Below are 22974 nucleotides of genomic sequence, written 5' to 3' on the forward strand. Positions count from 1 at the left end.
CTCAGAAGGACGGAGTCGTGCAGAAACAAGGGAAGACATTCCCACAAACACGTCTCACAACACTAAATCAGACAAAACTACACATCATACATATCAAGTTTGTCATCAGACAGCTCAGGTAAACAGCTGCTCTTAAACACAGTCACCTGACAAAGAGTGTCCTCAGTTCCCCTTCTGTCACCCATCACACATGAAAACATGTACTGTGTGGTGTCAAATCCAATTACGCATCTCTGCCGCATGTCTATAAAGCTGGAATGTTTTTCTTGTGGGGTGAACCAATAAGCTGGTGGACGGTCCAGAGCGTCTCTGCAGTGACTGGTCAAAGTGATCATGAGGGCGGAGTGGGATGCTTAGAAGGAGGGATTTGTGTTGTTTAGGACAGCCCCCCCGTCCCAAGTCAGCCATACCCCTTTTAATCGTTTTAGCGTGTTAGAGAGTGTGCAGCTTCACTCCTGAGACAAACTTGTGTGGATGGAGCAAGACATCTTTCTCCGTCCATCCCTCGCATACCAAGTCAGGCTGACTTTGTTATCATTCACCGACTCTTTATTTTGTCCTTGTATCTGAAGTGACTGACTAAGAGGAAAAAAGAAGCAGGTTCTTTAGACTCGGGGGGAAGAGAGTGAGGCTGCCCGAAACAGGACATCACCAGATCCCAGATCAAGATCCGCAGAAGACAGCCATCATGTGTGACTGTTTTCACCTGGCATTTCCCAACTGGCATGCGTCAGCCACGGGTGGGCATCACTCTTTATTTTGCTCTGTCTCTTTAGCTGTTCTTCTCTCTCTCTCGCTCTGTCTCATTCTGCCTGCTCTGTGCTATTTTTATCTCCGCACTCAGCACCTCTGGTGGCAGGACAATATAATGTTGCAGTTGGACTATGCATGTGCGTGTTAGTGGGACACAAGTGCTGAGCTTGTTTACAAGCATCACTGCATTTCTCTGCTGAGATGACGCTGCACTGTGTGTGATCTGGGTGTGTCTGCAGTAAAGGGGGCGTGGCTATGTGGCCGTGGGTGTGTCAACAGAGTTATGCAGTATTTTATCAACAGCATCTGCAGTGTGTTTGTTTACAATATTGAGCATGATTTCAGAGCGTTTAAGAATTGCTGAATTTGGATTGTGTTCTTTACAAGGGCGTACGAAGGCTTGAGGTTTTACTTTTGTGTATTTTTACAGTAATATTGGGGAAAAAATTGCCCAGTTTTTATTTTAATGTGTGTGTGTATATATATATATACACACACATTAAAATATGCATACATACACACACACATATACAGTATATTTATATTTAAATTCATAGATTTATTTTTTCATAGTATATTAACACAAAAATTATAATGCATACATTTATAATAAATAAATAACATATATTTTATAAAATAGATTTATTTACATAAATGTATATAATTCCGTAAGTTAGGCTATATAAGTATATACAATTCTAAAATAGGGAGCATTTATACAAACACTCTCGCTCTCTCTCTCTCTCTATCTCTCTCACTCACACACACACACACACACACACACACACACACACACACACTATATTATACAATCTTTTATTCTTAGGAAAGAATTTTATATATTCTATTTATTTTTAGAATTGTATATACTTATATAATATACTTATATTTAATTATATATATATATATATATAATTAATTATATATATTATTATACATAAATTAGAATAAAACAAAATTAGATACATTAAGTATAAACAATTCTAAAATAAATAGAATAGGCTATCAAATTCACGATCAATCAGAGATATGTATACACACACACACACACACACACACACACGATTGTGGTGTCTTGGACTTAGGAGAGACTTTGGCATTTGTACATCTTATGTACCTTTTTTGTACAATGTTTTAACACTCTTTGGTTGTGTCATTCTATGTTACAGTAACTGCTCTTATTGGCTTTGTTATAAAGACTTTGAAATCCAATTAGCCTGTTAACCAAACCCCTCTAAGTCATTTGGTCAACCTGTCCTATCCAGTTCAACTAGCAGATTTATCTGTAGTTTTTTTCTTTGACCTTCAGGTGAACTTCAAGCTCTGGAAACATACAAACAGACACTTAAAGTACCCTAAATAAGACAACAGCTGTATTTTAGTGATCTTACAGGGTGCAATGAGCAACCAATACATCTCACAATTCAACAGCTGCATGACAGCTTAATTACTAGATATATAACCAAGAATGTTTTTGTGCTCTGGTTTTATACAGATATGATTTTGCAATGTTGATTCATTCTAGAGCTTTTGCATGATGTTGAACGTTTGTGAGATTGCATTAACACACAATCTGTGCTATCTGAGAAAATGACTGAATTACGATCACACTAAGATGAGTACATTGTAAGGATATCATGTCAGTATACTTAAAAGGTAAATTATTCTATACAGGTAACATTATTTTTGTCAAAATGTAGTTTTCACCCAAATAAAGTCTGTCCTATGACAGATGGGTTTGGCTCCATGCTCAGATTCTCAAAGTGTGAAAATGTAGCCTATATAAGATAAATCAAAATTCAATAAAAAAAACTTCTGTTTTGACTCTGTACATATTGAATTAGTGCATTAATTGGCCAGCTGCTATATGCACAATGTAAAAAGAATGGGCAATGCTACAATAATAACCTCTTTGGTTAACTGTTGGTTACCTTATAAAGTGAAACAAAATCTATATTTAACAAGACATTTCACACTAATTTAGTTATTAGTAGCAATTTTAAAGTAAAAAAAAAGCACATTTATAGAGAAGCTCTACAAACATTAGTGGATCAGCAGTCCATAAAATACTTATACGCACTGGAGTCCACTGCTAAAATAAGTAATAACTATCAGCATCTCACTAATGTCCTCCTGCTAATGAATAAATTATGAGTTTGAGAGTGTTTGCATTTTTTATGGTTTGTGTGATTGGCAGAACATTGAAATTAAACATAAACAAAATAAATCGAGAGAAGGTTTTGTACATCTGGACTGATAATATGAGAATATAATGTTTTTTTTGTGTGTGTGTGTGAGATATTTATTGGAAAATTCTGTCATCATTTATTCAACTTCATGCCATTCCAAACCTGTATGATTCAATATATTTTGTAAGTTAATATGTTCCATTCAACATTGACTTTCATGAAAATGTCTTATTTATTAAACATACAGGTTTCTAATGACATGAGGGTGAGTAAGTGATGACAGAATTTATTTCTGGAAGAACTCTTATCTTTAACTCATCCATTCTAAAGCCATTATCTCATTGGCACACATAAATGTATCAATTAATGTTCCTGATTGATTGGAAACATGAGGTAAACTGGTCCCATGTTCTCTTAATATGGAAGAAAATCCAATTCCGTTTTCAGTTTATTTTCTCTCTCCGGCCCTAAAATTCAATTATATTTTGAATACAAACAAGTCTTTCCCACTTGACTGAAAGAGGCTTGTGTAGGATGTTATGAGCATAAGCCAGAATTGATGTTCCTTCTCCCTGTAACTTGCTGAGAAGCTAATTAACCATATTAGTGAGCCGAAGGAGCAGAGCTCTGGGCCCATATGGCCACAGAAGCAGAAAACAACCTCTAATGCCTGTAATCTTGGTCATGGGTGATGTGCAAACATACAGGATCAGTAGTTGAGAAAGTCCATGGTTTGTACAGCTAATCTTGTTGTAATTTGAATAATACATGTACACAATACGTGTTTCAGTTAAGGAGGTCTGTAAAAGGTTTGGACCTAATATTGCATCCTAATATTGTTGGACATCATGCATATAATAAGTACTTTACTCATACTAAATACTTCACCTATGAAAATTGATTATTTACCCACCTGTTGCTCCAAACCTGTCTGTTATTATTACGGTGAAACAAGAAATTTCATGCAGCTCTTTTCCATACAACCACATTTCACAGCAACCGACAACACAGCTTGTTACGTCACAGAATTAAAAAATTACAATTCTTCTTTCTTTATAACTCGCAATTCTTATAAACGTGCAATTCTGACTATATCTCTCAGAATTGTGAGATATAAACTCACAATTGTGAGTTATTATGGTCAAATTGTGATATAAAGTCTGAATTCTGAAATATAAAGTCGCAATTCCGAGAAATAAAGAATTTCGAATTCCCGCAGTTTTAGAGGGTTAGCTCACCCAAAAATGACTCACCCTCATGTTGTTCCAACCCCGTAAGACTTTCGTTCATCTTCGGAACACAAATTAAGATATTTTTTATGAAATGTGAGAGCTGGCTCACTCCTTCATAGGCTGCTATGTAATTGATATCTGCCATCCCAGGAAAGTTACTACAGACATCGTTAAAATAGTCCAAGTGACTACAGTGGCTCAACCATAAGTTTATCAAGCGACGAGAATACTTTTTGTGCAAAAAACAACAAAAATAACGACTTAATTTTCCTCTGTGTGGGCCTCTGACGTGAGTTGATGAGAGCGTCACGACGCATGCGCGAGAACTGAGAAGATGATGCAGACGGGTCTCGATGTAGTGTTTAAAATGGTTAAGCTAAAGTGTGAAACGTTAAAGAAAACGTAAAAGTGCCTTACCAATGCTGCAAAATGAATGACTTACCTTTCACACTTTCCCATCAAATCATCGTGAGCGTCATCTTCTCAGTTCTCGCGCATGTGTCGTGACGCTCTCGTGAACTCACTCAGAGGCCCACACAGCAGAAAATTAATAGTTGAATAAAGTCGTTATTTTAGTTTTTTTTTGTGCACAAAAAGTTTTCTCGTCGCTTGATAAACTTAAGGTTGAGCCACTGTAGTCACTTGGACTATTTTAACGATGTCTTTACTAAATTTTCTAGGCCGGCAGATGCAATTACCAAGCAGCCTATGGAGGAGTGAGACAGCTCTCAGATTTCATCAAAAATATCTTAATTTGTGTTCCGAAGATGAACGAAAGTCTTACGGGGTTGGAACAACATGAGGGTGAGTAATTACTGACAGAATTTTCATTTTTGGGTGAACTAACCCTTTAAGTTTTCAACTCTCAGTTGGGAATTTACATATTTTCCTTATCTTTATCAGTACAGTAGTATTACAGGATTTCCTATAGTCGTACAAATTATATACTGTTAAATAGTTTGGCTTGGTCACTTGCATAAAACACATTCTCATCACTTTTAGAGCAGCACCCATGAGCAAATATTTGATTAGGGAGTAACTACGGTATGAATTTGCTAACTTCGAATTTCTCTGACAATTCAATTCAATTCAATAGCACTCATGTTCAGATCAGTTAAAGACAAATAAATATGGATAAAATATTTATTGAGAGAGAGAGAGAGAGAGAGAGAGAGAGAGAGAGAGAGAGAGAGAGAGAGAGAGAGAGAGAGAGAGAGAGAGAGAGAGAGAGAGGCATACTGTCATTATGAGATTGACAGCTTGCTTCTCATTGAGTAAACTGATCCATTCTTTAAGCTCTTATTGTTTATTTATTCATTGTGTGACTAAAAGCCCAATGCAGTATCCCTAAACTGCACGAGAACTTGTCTTCAATCTGCATTCACATCCCACTGTACACTAATGCCATAACTATGCTCTTCAACTCAAATTTAAACAAAACAAACATTCATCGGAGAACAGAGGGACATAAACACCCTCATTACATTTCTTTGCTTAAAATCTCAAGACCTCACATTTGTGAACGTGTGCAAGCAGCAGTGCAACACATTCACATGTTTGTTCTTCAGCACAATAGCAGGAGCTTGAACCACAGCCCTGAAACAGGGTGGTGTCACACCTTTAAAAAAAGGGCAGGGCCCTTCATCTTCTCTACTAAAACTATACCTATGGTTCTGTCAGTTCTTGCTGTGCTCTAGGTGAATTACTATCTGTAAAACATATATTCCACCAAGTAAACCACAGATCAGGTAGGTACAAACCTAATATTATTAACAGTTAATGTTTACCTGGAGAGGCATTTGTCAGAGTCATTAAAATGCAGCAAACATGATGTTTTACAAATACAAAGCATTATAATTGTTTATTTATTTTTGGATTTAATTTAGCAAGATAAGGCTATTTTGATGTGGGCACATGGATTATTTTTAGTGTTTGTACGTCAAGATATGTCAGTAACATAAAAAAGCATGTTAAAGGCAATACGGTGTGATTAGTACAGTATGTTACCTGAACCTTCAGTCACAAGCTTAAACTGATTTCACAACACCAACAGCAGAGCTCACATATTTATTTTCAACACATTTTAGTGTTGATTTGCATTTTAAATAAATTATACATACTGTACATACTGAATTAATGATGGACAATGGCCTTTATGTATTGTATTCATAATTGTTACATACAGTACCACATTTTATTTTTGTCATTTCATCTGAATATCAACATTTGTGAGATTAAGTCTGCCGAAACAGTTTTGAGGTTGGGGTTAGTGAAAAAAGTGATCTATTTCTTTTGAAATATGTTGAATATCAAAGTTTTTTTGTGTTTATTTGTTAATGGGGGATTTGTGAACACATTAATGTTTTTAGATTTGTGGAGTAAAATTTATCATTTCTATTCTTAGAATTGGCACAGAAGGCCCCATGTGGCATGATGTTACTAGTGTCATTATTTTTAAATGTAATAATTATTGTAATCAACTGGGTTATTATTCAGTATTTCCATGAATTAGATGTACATTTCAGACATCTTTTATTTCATTAAAATCTATAGATTAATTGAGTGAAATCATTAAATTTGCATTCATAGTGTTGCTATTATGAAATATATTTGTAAGACTTTATGTTATGTTTATGTTACATGTAGTTTCTATAGTAATTACTATAAATTCTGGACAAGGACACCTTAAAGTGTAACCCATATCTTCAATTAAATTATGGGCAAGTAAATATTCATATGCCTGTATAAGTCATTTAATTCTACTTTTCAGATAAATCTTTTACCGGGATGTGGGATTCTGCTTTGTCTGTCATCGGTTATTCAATTATTATCAGCTAAATTGTCAAAATACATTTTTAAATACAATCGTTTATTTAGTATTTTACCCCTCTTTTAATATTTTGTGCTATATAACTTAGAAATAAGCAAATGTTTTTTTGTTTTTCTTCTATAATAACTCATTGGCTGATGCATCATCATCCTGCACATGCTAAACTTATATCTATGTTACAATTTAACAATAAGTTGACAATCTTTCCCAATCTGACACGGTTGGGGAGCCTGAAAACAGTCAGGGAACACAAAAGACACAAAGGCCTGTTGTTTTAAGATAGGTCCATTCACTGCGCTGGTTTTGGGCAGATATTATAAAGCTGAAACAAAACATCTTAAGCCTGTTTAACTACAATAGCAGCAAGAATAAATAATTTGTTGAGACTTGTTGATCTGCACCATGACATATCGAACATCAAAACCACAGCTATGTCTTTCATCTGCTTGTTCATCATAAATGTTCAACCAAAACCTCACTTAAATGCAATCATCCCTGATCTCTATACACATCGGTTTACTTAAACCATTGGTTTTGCCAATATCATTGATTGGACGAACACAGTATGTGACCTGTTTAATTAATGGCTTCTCTTGTTTTGCATATCACTTGGGCTTATTTATTTCTCACTGTACCATTCAGTTATATATTAAGGCGGTGCTAAGCAGAGTAGGGTGCTTTACCTGGTTAAACACAGGCTTTAAAGAGCCTAATTGTGGTTAATAACAATTTAATAAAACTTAAAAGCGTAATTTTGTTTTTAATTTTTGAGATAAGGGTGTGTTATGTAACCTGTCAATGTTGGCATCTGTCTAATGACATAATGACAGTTTAAAACCGTTGATTTGGATTGTTCACAAATCCTTTGACATCAACAAAAGATATGGTAAGATTTTTCTCCTCCCTTTAATAAGTCTATTAATAAACTGTGCATAGTTGGTGATTTGCATTTAGCATTTTTCCCCCATCTGTTTATACATTGGTGCATTCCCAAGTTTAGTGTCTGATTATTAGAAACTGTGATAAGACATGAACAATCTGCTAGTGTAATCATATTCATGTGCTACATGGCATACATGCACATACATAAATCTCCACTGTGCTTTAATGCCATCTAGACCTGATGCCTGGATAAGTGCTTGTTGGAAAGTGCAGGTTAATGGCCTGCGCAGAGTGAGACTCATGGAAGATGTTTATGTACCTTAACGGTCCTTTTATTTTAAGTGCATTGTGTTATGGGAAACTGGAAATGAAGGCCTTTCTCAGAAGAAAGGAGGTCATGAGAGTATTCTTGCTGCTGGTATAAACGGTCTATTTTATAATATTGTTACATACATACAATTTTAAAAAATGTTGTATGTAAAATTATGTTTTTATTTTATTTTATTTAATCATTATTTTTCTAAAAATACCACATTTGCAGATATTTATAACAATATTAGTTTCACTGCTCTTTTTTTGGATCTATCGAAGTCCATGTTTCTATGTTGTCCTTATTGCTGGCAGTGTAAGCTAACCCCTTCAGATCAATAGAGTGCCTCACTTTACAGGAAGCAACAGAAGCAGGTAGACTATCTGGATCCTGTGGGAATATCTACCAGGAAATCTCGCATACAAAAATCTTGCTTTAGATTTGCCTTGCAATTCTGCAGATACAAAAGTTTTGGTCCATCAAATAAATCCCTCATTGACTCTCCAATCAGTAAAAACTGATTAAGGTATAGATGGTACTGATGACCAGCAGGCTTTTGGCATTAAGGACGGATTCTTTAAATTTCAGTCATGTGTGCAGAAGCATAACAAGTGCTTATAATGCATTTTTCATCACAACAGGTGAAGGGCGAAGGCTGAAGGGACCAGAACCAGAAACAGATGATGATTTAGTGAGTATCACTCAAGTACAGCAGATTCAGCAAACATACACGTGTTATTTTATCTCTCTATTTTAAACTGGTTGATAGTTTGAACAATCTGTAATTGGTATCTTTAATGTAACAGACATGCGAGGAGCCTGAAGTTTTAGAGGAGGAAAGACCTCGTCCTCAGGGTTCCTCTCCTGTTGAGGAATTCCCCACCACAGAAAAATACGAAAAACAGGTGACTGCTATTTCATACTATGTATGATGATAACCCAAATTCAGAATTTCATAATGCTGTATTTGATCTATTATTTAATCTAACTATTACACTACATAATAGATTACATTTAACTTTTTTGCCAGGCTGAAGGTGACTTCTATGACTCACCCACCAAGAGTTCTAAAAAAAGCAAAAGGATTGGTTTTGGCTCACTGTTTGACAAGCGTGCCAAGATGAATCAAACAGAGGTCAGACATGCCTACATTTCTCTCTAGTAAAGAATACAGATGATTGGAAATGCAAATAATGAAAATGATGAACAGATTTCTAAATGATTATGCCTTTTGTTTCAGGACATGCAAAATGATCAGTCAGAAATTATAGTGAAAACTGAAAAAGAAGTCTGTGCTAAGGGTTTGGTTGTAAGTGGAGGGGGAAAGGATGGCATCTTCATCAAGGAAGTAAAACCAGAGTCACCTGCCTCAAAGAATCTAAGTGTGAAAGAAGGTGAGATGTCCTATAGCACATTACAGAATATTTCTGAGGCTAGAATACAGCTAATTTAGTTTTTCCTCCATCTTTTCACTTGCATTTGTGTCCTTCCATCTGGCCTTTCAGGTGATCAGATTCTTAGTGCTACAGTATACTTTGATAATGTGTCATATGAAGACGCCCTCCAGATTCTTGAGCATGCTCAACCATATAAAGTGGCATTCTGTCTAAAACGCAAACCACCTCCAAGAACCCAGGAAGATGCTGAGACAATGAGGCCAGATATAACCATTGTAATTATCATACTGTCCATTATATTTAATCACAGATTACTACAAAGCTTCTTTAGAGATCTCATTGATCATTGCTTCATCAATGTTTACAGGGTGAGGAGGCTGAACGAGAAGAGGAAGGAGGAGGACCAGAAATGAGAGGTCGAAGAAAGATGAAAAAACAACAGGATCGCATCTCTTGGCCCAAATTCCCCACCTTCAGCAAAGGTCGCAGGGCAAATTTTAAGAGATCTCACAGCACATCAGAAGCAGAAGAACAGAGAAAGTTAGAGATAAGTCCTCCAACAAGTGACACAGAATCTCCCATTAAGTCTCCATTAAAATCCCCAGGTGAAAAAGAGAAGAAAAAGACACACAAAATGAAACTTAAGACGAGGATGGCAGACTGCAGGAGCAAGTCTGTTGAAGAAACCCAAGAAAATGAAGAGGTGCCAACAACAGACAATATGGAGGTCTTGGACAACCAAATTATTATGAATATAGCCGTAGAGAGCCCTAAAATCTTGAATGAAGCTAAACATACTGACTCAACTAAAACAAGGAATGAATATACATTTCCGACTTTGCCAGCGACTGAATCGCTACATAAGGTTGAGCTCATCAGTTTGGACACTACTTTAAAGACTACTGATATTACAGTTGCTTTTGGAGAGGATGACAAAGAAAGGAAAGAGAGATCAGAACTGAAGGTTAGCATTCCAGGAAAGGATAAATATGAAACAGAAACAGAGAGCCAATTAAAATCCTCCACAAGTGGGATGCGAACTTCGGATACATCAGCATTCGACAATATTATGGACAGTCCTAATGTGATATCACAAATTGAAGCAGTTGGACATCAGGTTGATTCTGATAGCAAACCAATAAATGAAGAGATTGTAGAGAAGACCCAAAAGTCAGGAGAAATGGACATGGATATAACTAAAGTTGATGTTTCTCTTGACATGCCAGATGTAGGAGCAATAAGCAAATCACCAAGAATTGGCAGTGACAAGGAAAAGAAAGAAAGAAACATCCTAGAAACAGAAAGTTACGGGATTCGAACCAGGGGACCAATGGCAGACATAGCCGCATCAAAGAGCTCTTTTGCAAACACGGTAAACAGACTAGAATTTACATCATCAGACACTTTCACTTTTGAGATTCAAGCAAAACAAGATGTGTCCTCAACGGTCATAGACACAAAGAAACCAATCACTTCAACACCAGTTATATCCCAGCCAAAATCACATGCTCTGGAAGTGGACAAAAGTGGGAAGAGTACTAAGGTTGCTGACACCGAAGTAACAAAAAAAGCAAATTTGGAATCAAATTTTAAACTACCTAAGATGGATCTCTCTGAATTCAACCACGAAGACTCAATAACTATAGGGCAAAGAGACCCAAACAAAGTGCCTCTCCTGAAACGAGAGGAAATTGAGATTCCTGGCATGGAGGACAAAGGATCAAAAACTACGTTTAAGTCTCCTAGAATTAAAGAACAAAAAATTGAGAAGATAATAAACATCTCAAAACCCCAAGCAGTGTTTAATGTTGAGGATGTAAAGGAAGCAGTATCCAAATTCCCTGCCTTTAAATTACCTGAGAGAGACATCACAGGAGTCCTTGTACAAAGAGAGATCACAATAAAATCAGACAAGACTGGCATGACACCTAAAGGATCACCTAGTAAACTTTCAAGCATGAGCACAGAAATAAACATTCAGTTACCTGACACAATGGATACAGAAGAACATAGACTTTCTCCTGTTGCTTCAAAGGATCCAGGCATCTTATTACCTAAAAGTGAACAATTTCATCTTTATGAAACAAGTGTAACCGAGAGCAAAACAGACCAAACAAAACTTAAGCCAGCAGACCACAAACCCAAATCTGGCAAAATGTTAGTGAGGGATACGACAGGTACTTCCCCAGATGTAAAATTCAAACTTCCAAAGCGTGAAGACATTGAAATACCCGGAATGGAAGCCATTGAACAATCAGTTCAGTTACTAAAAATCAAAGTAGCCAAAGATACAGACACACAAGATGAGGCTGTGAAAGACTATACTGATACTGATATCAAAGCTGACAGAAAAGGACATGAAAAGAAATCAAGGAAAGCAAAGATATCTATGCCTAGTTTTGGGATCAAGACACCTGACATTCGCTTCCCTGGTATCGCGATTGAATTACCAAAAAAGGATACATCATCTAAAATTGATCGTGATGCAATCAAGGAGATGAAAACTGAAGCAAAACTATCTATTGATGAAGACCATGCAGCCATCAGAAAATCTTCTGAAGAAGCAACATTCGAAAAATCTCAAAAAGGTGAAAGTTGTGCACCTGAGCATGAAACTAAAAAAGCACATGATATAGAGGGCGATCAAATGCTCCATCATGATGTTTGCACTGGCATTAAGGAAACCTCAAAACAAGACGTTGAAGGGGAACTGAAGGCTGAAATCAAAAGCAAAGACACAGATTCCTCTCCACATAAAAAGAAGATGCCTAAATTCAAAATGCCCAAAATTGGAGGGAAATCAATGAAAGGAACAACTGAAGTGACTACAAAAGAGGATGCTACAGTGGAAGAAGATTACATAATAGAGATTGCATTAAATTCTGAGAAAAGAACATCTGAGACTGATCCCAAAGCATATAGTTCAGAAACAGACAAAAATTTGAATAAATTAAAAATGCCAAGCATTGATGTTTCTGTTCCAAAAATAAAAATCCCCAAGACAGAGGGGAAATCAAAGCAGGAGGAAACTGGGCTCTCAACACCTGAAAAGGTTGGGAAAGTTGACAAGAAGGTTGAGGCTGCAGAGGATACTCGAGAAGAGAGTGGATTTAGACTGATCCATTTTGGTGTCTCATTGCCAAAAGAGAAAACAGAAGAAGCTGGTCTGTTAACAGAGGAATCTAAAAAATCGATCATAAAGGTTAGTGGAAAAACTGAAGTGGAGCCATCTGAACTACCACAAGCTGAAATAAAAGAAACAGAGTCTAAAATGAAGAAAAGGAAAATATCATTTCCCAAATTTGGATTCTCTAAATCAGAGACAAAAGTATCTGATGCTGACATAACTCTTCCAACTGCACAGGGCTCTTTACAAGGTGCAGATGAGATTGAACTAGATGTTGAAAGTAAGACCACAGATGTAGAAGCTGAGTTCAAGGATTCAACAGATTCTCACACAAAATTTAGACTTCCCACTATTAAACTTCCCAAATTTGGAGTTTCATTTCCAAAGACAAGCGATGCTGGGGCTGATATTCAAATGCCTGAAGTCAGCACAGATGAAACTACAAAGGATGTTAAATTGCCAGAAGCTAAATTATCTGTAGATTCTACAGCTCTATCTGACAAAAAAGGCCTGGAGATGACTCTCAGTGTATCCAAACCTGAAGTTGACTTGTCTCTACCTGAGGGAAAAACAGAAATCAAAGGTATTTGTATTCCAAAAGTTGATGATTTTCAGAAAAAAGAAATAAAATCATCTAAAGATATTTCATTTTCTAAACCAGAGGTTGATCCTAGTCTGAATGACCGTGATATTGAAGAAATTCCAGCTGTTGAGTTTTCAAAACCAGACATCAAAGCTGCAGACATTGATGTCAGTCTTCCGCAGGTTGATTTATCCATTCCAGAAGTTTCTTTGGATTTAAAAGAGACGGATATGAATTTCACAATTTCAAAGGATGATGCGGAACATAAAGATCTAACAACTGGTGGTACACCAGTAAAGTTTAAACTCCCCTCTATCAACTTACCAAAATTTGGTGGGAAATCATCCAAGGTAGTGAAAGACATGCCCTTTGTAGATATAGATATTGAAGAACCTGATGTTAGCCTTCCAGAAACACAAATAAGCATGAAACTCAAAGATGGTGCCCCATCAGGTGATGTCAAGGATTTTTTTGTGACAACAAAAGGTCAATGTGTTAGTGTAGACAAGGAGGTGACAGTTACACTGCCAGAATATGGCATTAGCCTTCCAAAGGTTGAAGCCTGTAAGCCAGCTGATAGTATTGACAAAGAAGAATCAATTATAGACACCAAAAAATTAAATGCAGAGTCTGACCAGGCTGAGAAAGGTCCAAGATCTCCAACAAAAAGTACACTTCCCACAGTTAAATTTGGTGTCTTATTTCCAAAACCAACAGATGCAGTCTTTGACAATCAAATGCCTGAAGTCACCACAGATGAACCCACCATGGAAATAAAAGTGCCAGAAGCCAAACTGACTGGAGAACTGCCATCATTATCTGAAATGAAAACCCCACAAATTATTCCCAGTGTTTCAAAACCTGAAGTGGATGTATCTACACCAGAGGTAGAAAAGGGTTTTGATGCACACTTTGAAAAGGAAAAAGAAAAGATATTGTCTCCAAACCGTGCATTTTCTAAACCAGAGGTTAACGTGAGCCTTGTAGGTCATGGTCTTGATCAAGAAGCAACTATAGAAGATTCGAAAGTGCAAGCCAAGAAACTTGAGATGGGAGTCAAGGTTCCTTCAGGTACAGTAGATGTGGTCATCCCAGAGGCTAAAGAAAAAGAAAAACTTAAAAAACGTACCATTTCATTTCCAAAATTTGGCTTTTCCAAATCGGACACTAAGATCCCTGATGCTAATACCAGTCTTCAAAAAGAAGGAGTATCTGTGCCAGACACTGAGATCAAAGAGACTGAGGTGACGATTCCTGCTCCAGAGGTTGAAGTCCAGTTGAAAAACAAAAGTGCTTCTGGTTCTCCATCTAAATTCAAGCTTCCAACAATTTCTCTCCCTAAATATGACATTTCCATGTCAAAGACTGGAGAAGAATCTATTGCAAAAGCTGGTGATGATGCACAGTCAGAAATAAAAGCAACATTAACAGTTGCATCACAAGATAAAGATACAGAACCATCAAAATCAATTTTTGAAACCCTACCGGTAGATGCTGAAATTAAGATTCAAGACACCGATCCTGGAGGTCAAGGGAGTAGATTTATGATGCCCAAATTTGAATTTTCATTTCCAAAGCTAAAGGGACCAGAATTTAAAAAGGGCACATCAAGAACAGATGTAGAAAAAACAGAGGCTACACTGAAACATGACATTGAGAGTGCTGAGGGAAAAGCAGACATACCTGAGGCTTCTTTGAAAATGGAGGTAACGATGAAAAAGCCAAAAGAGCCAAGCTCAGAGCATGCATTTTCTAAACAAGACATTAAAGGTCCAGAGATTAATGCTGAGAGAGGTGATAAATCAATGGCAGTTGGTGAAGTGGATGTGAATCTTGAGTCTGACTCAAAAGATGATTCAACCACTGGAGGGTCACCATTCAAATTCAAACTTCCTTCTTTCAAGCTACCCAAATTCGGAAGTTCATCTTCCAAAGTAAAATCTGAAATTACAGATTTGAGGGGTGAGGAAATTACTTTGGAGGATGAAGATATATTTACATCAGTAGAAGCGTCAGATGTAAAAATTGACTTTAATGTGCCCAGTCAAGAGCTGAAGAAACCCTCAATCAGTGTTGATCCGCCAAAGCTAGATACTGGAGATCAATACACCCCGTCACTTACAGAGGCCATAACATCAAAGGCAGAAGTTGATATTTCTTTACCAGACACAAAACTCGGGGAACTGTCAGCTGGAGCTGAAGTACAACAAGCTAAAACAGAAAGCAAAAAAGATCAAGAAGTTGATTTAAAAGACCCAGGTATAAAAATGAAAAGAACAGGCTTTTCATTTCCTAAATTTGGATTTTCTAAACCTGATTTCAAGACCCCAGAGACTGATGTCAATCTTGCACAAGTTGATACATCTGAACCAGAAGGTGATGTGAAAATAAAAGAACAAAGTATGAATATAACAGTGTTAGATTTTGAGGCTCAGCAAAAAGATACGACAACTTTTGGTGCCACAACAACATTTAAACTCCCCTCAATCAACTTCCCAATGACTGGAGGACAAGTTATAAAGGAAGAGAAAACTATGCCAGATGTAGATATAGCTGTTAAAGAACCTGAAATGAGCGGTCCATATACGCAAATAAAAATATCAGGTGAAGCCCCATCAGCTGATATAAAGGGACCTCATCTAGCCACAGAGGGTCAATCTGTAAGTGTGGACTTAAAGGTTGAAGATGCTGAACTTGGACAGGGGGGAAAGCTGAAGATGCCAAAGTTTGGTATTGACCTTCCTAAAGTAAAAGGGTCTGATTTAAGTGCATCAAAGACAGAGGATATAGCTGAAGTACAAACAGAAAAAACAGAGATAACAACCAAGGGGAAAATTCACCCACCAGAACATGATTTTAAAGGCCTAAATGTACATATAAAGACATTACCTGAATTTGGGGTTTCAAAAGCAGAAATAAAAGCCCCTGAGGTTGATGTAAGTATCCCAAAAACTGATATCCCCATATCAGAAGGCAGTATGGGCCTAGAAGAAACAAATATGGACATTGAAGTGTCAGTGGAGCCTGATCAAAAGGGTTCAACATTTTTTGGATCTCCAACCAAGTTTAAACTCCCTTCATTCAGCTTCCCAAAATTTGGTGTTAAATCACAAAAAGGAGCATTAGACATTAATGTAACTGATTCAGAACTAGAGGGAACAAATATAAAAAGTGATATTTCTAAACCTGACGTCAAACTAGAAGTACAGCCACCCAAAAATGAATCTGAAGTTGAAAAAAGTGCAGACATGCCTGAGGTTGATTCCAAAGGACTGCAAGTAAAAGCGAAGAGACCAAGTTTTTCATTTCCTAAGTTTGGATTTTCCAAACCAAACACTGCAACTCCAGAAGTTGATGTCAATGTAGAAAAGGTTGAAGTATCCATACCAGAGGGTAATGTACCTGTAAAAGAACAAACAGCAGAAGTTACATTTCCGGGAAAGGAAGCTGAACAGAAAGATCTAACAATTGTTAGTTCCCCAACCAAATATAAACTGCCAGAATTTAACCTGCCAAAATTTGGAATCAAAAGTTCAAAAGGTACAGCAAGTTTACCATCAGCAGATAAGGACATTAAAGGAATAGAAATTACTGCTCATGAACCAGACATCAAGGTGTCAGGAAAAATACCAAAAATTGAAAGAGAGGCAGATATACATGCCACAATAAGAGAAACTGATGTTCATCTAGCAGAAGGTAAGGTAATACTACCCCAACCTGATGTTGACGTTCAAGACATATCCTTTGAAGGCGAGGCAGATATACCTGAAGCTGAATTGAAAGGGCTTGATGTGAAATTGAAGAAGCCAAGTTTTTCACTTCCAAAATTTGGTTTTTCAAAGCCAGATATTAAGGGCCATGATGTTGATCATTCCAGTCAACCAAAGGCAAATATGTCAATGCAAGAGGGCAACATACCTGTTAAAGATCAAGATGCAGAAATGACATTCACTGATGAAATGAAAAAACAAGAAGATCCAACTCATACCAAATTTAACCTGCCCTCAATCAACCTCCCAAAGTTTGGAATCAAATATCCAAAGTCCACATCTGATATACCAGCAGCTGAAGTAGATATCAAAAAACCTGAAATCAGTTTCTCTGAAACAATAGAGGTACAAACCACTGACACAGAATCAAACATGGATATTAAGGGGCCTACTGTTAATGTGGACATTAAGGTCAAAGAGATGGACATTGATGGGACAGGGAGTAAGTTCAAGCTGCCAAAATTTGGAATTGGTAAGCCAAAAGTAAAGGAGATAGAGATGAAGGGTAAAGAGATAAACACAGAGACTGGCTTGCTATGTGAAGAAAAATTAAATGTACAACAGCCTGATGTTGCAATTGAAAATGTGACCATTGAGGGGGAAACAGATAAAGTTGAAGTTGATTCCAAAGGGCTGAAAGTGAAACTTCCCAAATTGGGATTTTCAAAACAAGATCTTAAGGCTCCTGAAGTTGATGTGAGTCTACCCAAACCTGAAATGGGCACATCACTGGGAAATGTTGACTTTTCAGAGCAAACTGTGGATATTAAATTACCAGAAGAACAACCTGATATGAAAAAGGACACTTTTAGCTCTCCAACAAGATTTAAACTTCCAACAATCAATTTCCCCAAATTTGGAACCAAAACATCAAAGGCCGCAGTGGACATTCCTACGGCAAATGTGGACATCGATGAAGTTAGCCTTCCTGATAAGACGTTTAACATGTCAGGAGAAGTAGCAAGTGTTGACATGAAAGAGCCAACAGTAAATGTTGAAGATCCATCCAGTGAGATGAACATTAAAAGCAAATTTAAGCTTCCAAAATTTGGTATTGCTCTCCCAACAACTAAAGGTCCTGACAGTGACCAAGGGCTCAAGAAAGCTCTGACAAAAACAGAAGTGAAAATGTCAGGAGATGTGCTAACTACAGACAAGAAAGAGCTAAAGTTACCCAAAGGAACAGTGGAAGTGGATATGCAAGCCAGTGAAATGACAACAGACATTTCACTACAGGGCACTGCAGAAATGGGAGAAAGTGAGAGAGATGGCAAACCTGAAATAACAAGTCCACAATTTGGCTCTCCAACAAAATTCAAACTCCCAGAAATAAAACTACCCAAATTTGGATTTTCTGCTCCAAAGGTCACTAGTGATGTGCCTGATTCTGACATCAAGGAAATTAAAGTTAGTTCAGTGGATTATGAGATAGAGACATCAAAAGTGGACCAATCAGATGACATCAAATGCAAAACTGCAGAGATTGAAACCCCATCTATTGATCTGACCATAAAAACAAAAGAGATTAATCAAGAAGGACAGGAAACTCAATTTAAACTTCCAAAATTTGGGATTTCATTACCCAAAGTAAAAGGTCCTGAGGTGATAGTAACTGCAAAAGAAGTAAAAACAGGAACACCTGAAATTGGGATCACTGAACCAGAAATTAAAATTGCAGCAGATGGTGCAAGTCTCCCAAAAGTAGCCATGGCTTTAGAGGGAAGTTCCAGCCTTGAAAAAACAGAGGTAGAGACAGAGTTGAAAGATGAGACCATTGTTGTTTCAGGTTCTCCAAGTAAATTCAAAATGCCTGCTTTTAAAATGCCAAAATTTGGAATTTCAGCTAAAAAAACATCTGATGCAAAAGGAAAAGAAGCAGAAGTAGATGTTCCAGACACTAAAACTGATCTAAATATTAAAGACAAGCCTTTACAAGTAGAAGTCTCCAAAGATATACTCAGAGAGAGTGAAATTAAAGAAACCACTGAACAGCCTCCAGAGGTTGTTGTAAAAAAAATGGAGGGTGACAAAGGCTCCCCAAGTAAATTCAAACTTCCTACTATGAAAATGCCAAAGTTTAGCATTTCAAGAACAAAATCTCAGGATGGAGAAGATGACACTACCATAAATGCTACTGCCCCAGACACCAAAACACAACCAAAAGATGATTCACAAGGGCCTGGAAAGTCACCTAGATTTACAATGCCTAGACTCGAGGATGTTCTCAGTGGCTTTGAGGTTGAATTTAATGTTCCAACAATAGAGGAAATGGAAGAACAAATGGACAAACCATCTGTTAAGCAAGATCAGGAGGCTGGAGAAAAAGTTGAGGAAGTAGCAGAACATAAGGACATAGGAGCGCAGGAGAAATCGAAGTTTAAATTTAAATTTCCAAAATTAGGATTCAGCCAGTCCTCAGATGAAAGTGATAAGTTAGTCGACGCCAAGATTGAAGAAAGTGAAAAACATCTGGAGGCTTCAGTGGATCAGAAATCAGCTGTTAGCAAAGAACAAGCAAAAACTGAAAAAGGAGGCTGGTTCAAGTTCTCATTTTCTTCTCCAACTAAAACTACAAAATCTGACGAGAAGGAACAAATAATCCAACCACCTGCAGAGGCTGAGAAGTCTGATGATGTAGCGAAAGAATCCAACAAGGCACACGAGGAACCTGAGAAGAGCTTGTTCAGCGAGGCTGTGGAGGACAACATCAGCCCAACATTATCACTAAGGTCATCTGAAGCTTTTGCAGATATAAGTTCCACAGTAACCACTGAAAATGTTGGCCTGTCACAGACCTCGCCTACAAAAGTTAAAGTGAAATATGCTGAACCAACTGCCACTATTGGGGTCAAAGATGTTCAAACTAATGTTGTAACTTCCACAGCCAGATGTGAACTGATATCAATGGAGCCTCACCAGCCAGAAAAAGTCAACATCCCATTCTCATCAGATATGTCCTCAGCCTCAGTGGACACTCTGAAACAGATGTCAGGGGAAATTCATGTCATCACATCGAACATTCAAGCTATACCAGACACACAGCAAGCTGCAATCTTTACTAATTTAGACGCCCATGGAATTCACACCTCACCATTACAAGTAACACTAGGCTCAGACTCAGTGTTGACAGTAGAGGAAACCAGAGTGCAAAGTGGGAAGCAAACATTGGTGGAAAAGCATGTTGTGAAAGAAACATTGCATGATGACAAAGAGACAATAATTGTGACAGAGAGAACACGTGTATTTGAAGGAGACTCTGCAGAACCCATTTTTGATGATACGGCTTCCTCGATTCGTAGGCTGAGAGACACGGTACACACTGAGAAAATGAGGTTTTTTGACAGTGTAGCAACAACTGAAGAGGTCACAGTAGTGAGCTATGAAACATCTCTAAGACATATGGATTCCTCTGCAGATGAGAATGAGGGGAAATGAACATGATATATGGCTGAGTTTATTTTATGCTTTTGAATGTATGTTTCAGTGTTCTCTATAATCATACAAGCCAGCTGAATTGTAATGCTAATTGAGTAAAATTACACTTACTTATGAACATATCACAGTATTGTATTGTTTAGCTAGTGAAGATTTTAAGCTTAAAAGTCTTAAGACAAAAAAACTATATCCACTGGACGAATTATGTATGTACAATGAATAATAGGAAAAAAAAGATTATATTATATAATTTGATGTGTGGGTTATCAGTGCACTTTACTGTAAAACTGTTATCTTGGGAAAATTGTTTACAGTGCAAACTCAGTAATATTCAAGCAAACAACATTTAAATAGATATATTCACAAATAAAATTAATTATAAAGTTGGTGTAGCTTTTAAAGACTGTTGACAGTATCACATATTGAGGCATTTGTTTCTTTGAGGTTATCTATTTTGAGAAAACTATAAAATTGCATATAAAATCTGTGTTTCTGCAGCCTTGACAATAAATGAAAACAATTATGTAAATGTTTTATTTGTCTATCCATTATCTGTGTTAGCTTATGACAAAAGCATTTGATGGAATCAATAGATTTGCAAGATATACTGTACAATGCACATTTTCAAAATACAATAATTTTCTCAATAAGCAATGACTTTTCTTTTAACATGTATTGTCAAAGAAATCAAATTAATGTTGTAAGAGAAACACTTGACCTAGTCACTCCAAAAGAAATAAAAAAGTGAAAATATGTTCCACGTCTCTGATTTAGTGTGTGAAGACTAAAAAAAAAAAAAAAAAAAAACATTTGAGCAGACTGAGAGATAGATCACCTTGCCTTTACCATTTTTGATAGCAAATGTTGATCCCAATATAATAATACAATAATTTACGATCAATATAAGTGTAAAGCCAAGAAACAGAGTTAGAATAATGCACAGAGACAAGTAAAAAAGGCTGATACAAACATCTGTTGACATTTTGAATAATATCGCAGCCAACTTTCTCATGAACTTTTTAAAGTTCATAAGAGCGGACGTGAACTCAGCGTTATAATGAAGCCAACTATGGTCGCAAGTTCTGTCGTTACAACACAATTCAGTGGAACATGCGACTGTAGTTGGCTAAAGATACTTTTAAGGAAATGCAACCCAGGTTTATTGTCTGATAATCAGACAATAATCAGCCTATATTATAATCCTAAACAGGGCCAGATAAACACAATCATTAAGACTTTGCCACCTCCTTGGGCAGCGTCACTCGGGGAAGCTGCAGATTTACCAATTTTACTACTGTATGTGTTAAATAAACTAATGTTTCAGTAAGCCTACTGTGCTCCAAACTGTACCCCGTACCTAAATCAAAATTAACTGAGAAAACCTTCTCTGACTTTGTCTGAAAATCTTTTACACAAAATCAATTACACTTTGAAACAAATAATAATTCTACTCGTTTAAAATGAATCAGCCTGCATAAAAACATGTTATTCTGGTGTGCTGTTTCTACTTGGCTGCTATACCATATTAAAGGTGGCCAACCTACCCTATACCCTTTGGCCCTCTAGCGGTTAAAAACACGCATGATCTTTGTTTTGGTTGTGCTCCGGCTTTGCGTGACTGTGCGGATGAATATGGTTATTCAGCTGCTGATAAAACATTCACTACTACGCTTCAGAGATATATAACCAATTTAGATGAAAAAGGATATCAAGCTGACTAGCTGGAGACGTTACTGTAGCTTTACATAGGCTATTAATACACGGTGGGCCTACTTCCTTGAAAATAAATCCCAGCAATGCGCGACAACAACCATAATGAAATGACCCTTCACAATCGATAATGCACAATGAATTCTAGAGAGCTATACATACGCAATTTATTTGTTCAATAAAATACCTTACTTGCTTGGTGAGTAATAAAAACACTATCTCCGCGTAGCGTTTACAACATTTCAAATCCCTCTTTGCCATCTCCGAAGAGCCTGTCGATTTTTTTTTTTTTTTGCCACCAGACTCTCCACTGTTCTGCGGGGTTACTTTTAAACAAGTGATTCCACGGACGGAGGTTGGAGATTTAATGTTCCATGTTTAACTTTATCGCTCGTTATGAGAACTGGTAGGCCAACAACACTCCTCAAAGTAGCACGAGCAACTTTTCTTTACAGATATGAGAAGACATGCACAGGTGACGTACAGTCTACGCAATTTCCAGCGAAACCCATCCTGAGAGGTCTAAAATATCAACAACAAAAAAAGGTCTAAAATATAAACACTTATAGGCTTACCATTGTGAATCAGGGTAAGACAAAAACACTTTTGGAAGACTTATTTAAATTTAGCTAATTTTGAACAAAAAAAAGTTATATAATGTAGCCTATATTTTACAGCAATGTTGTGCATGTGTGCATTTACTACCTTTAAATTGAATTGCGACTGCGAGATACACCTGTATCATGCTCTGTAAGA

General features: G+C 36.9%; 1 protein-coding gene across 2 annotated transcripts; it reads left to right on the top strand.

Moving 5' to 3' along the window:
• Nucleotides 1-417: 417 nt before the first annotated feature.
• On the top strand, nt 418-20679 carry LOC311279982 (uncharacterized protein). Of its 2 annotated transcripts, none has more exons than XM_084391842.1 (7): nt 418-740; nt 8838-8887; nt 9003-9101; nt 9227-9331; nt 9437-9590; nt 9702-9868; nt 9961-20679. In XM_084391842.1, exons 1-7 carry the CDS (start codon nt 689-691, stop codon nt 20506-20508), a joined length of 11175 nt encoding a protein of 3724 aa, XP_084247968.1. In that variant the 5' UTR covers nt 418-688; the 3' UTR covers nt 20509-20679. The 2 variants fall into 2 exon arrangements, with proteins under 2 accessions (XP_084247968.1, XP_084247969.1); XM_084391843.1 differs by lacking the exon at nt 418-740 and adding an exon at nt 5850-5922.
• Nucleotides 20680-22974: the final 2295 nt, after the last annotated feature.

Source organism: Rutilus rutilus (genome assembly GCF_951802725.1).
Source record: "Rutilus rutilus genome assembly, chromosome: 20".
Taxonomy (NCBI): Eukaryota; Metazoa; Chordata; class Actinopteri; order Cypriniformes; family Leuciscidae; genus Rutilus; species Rutilus rutilus.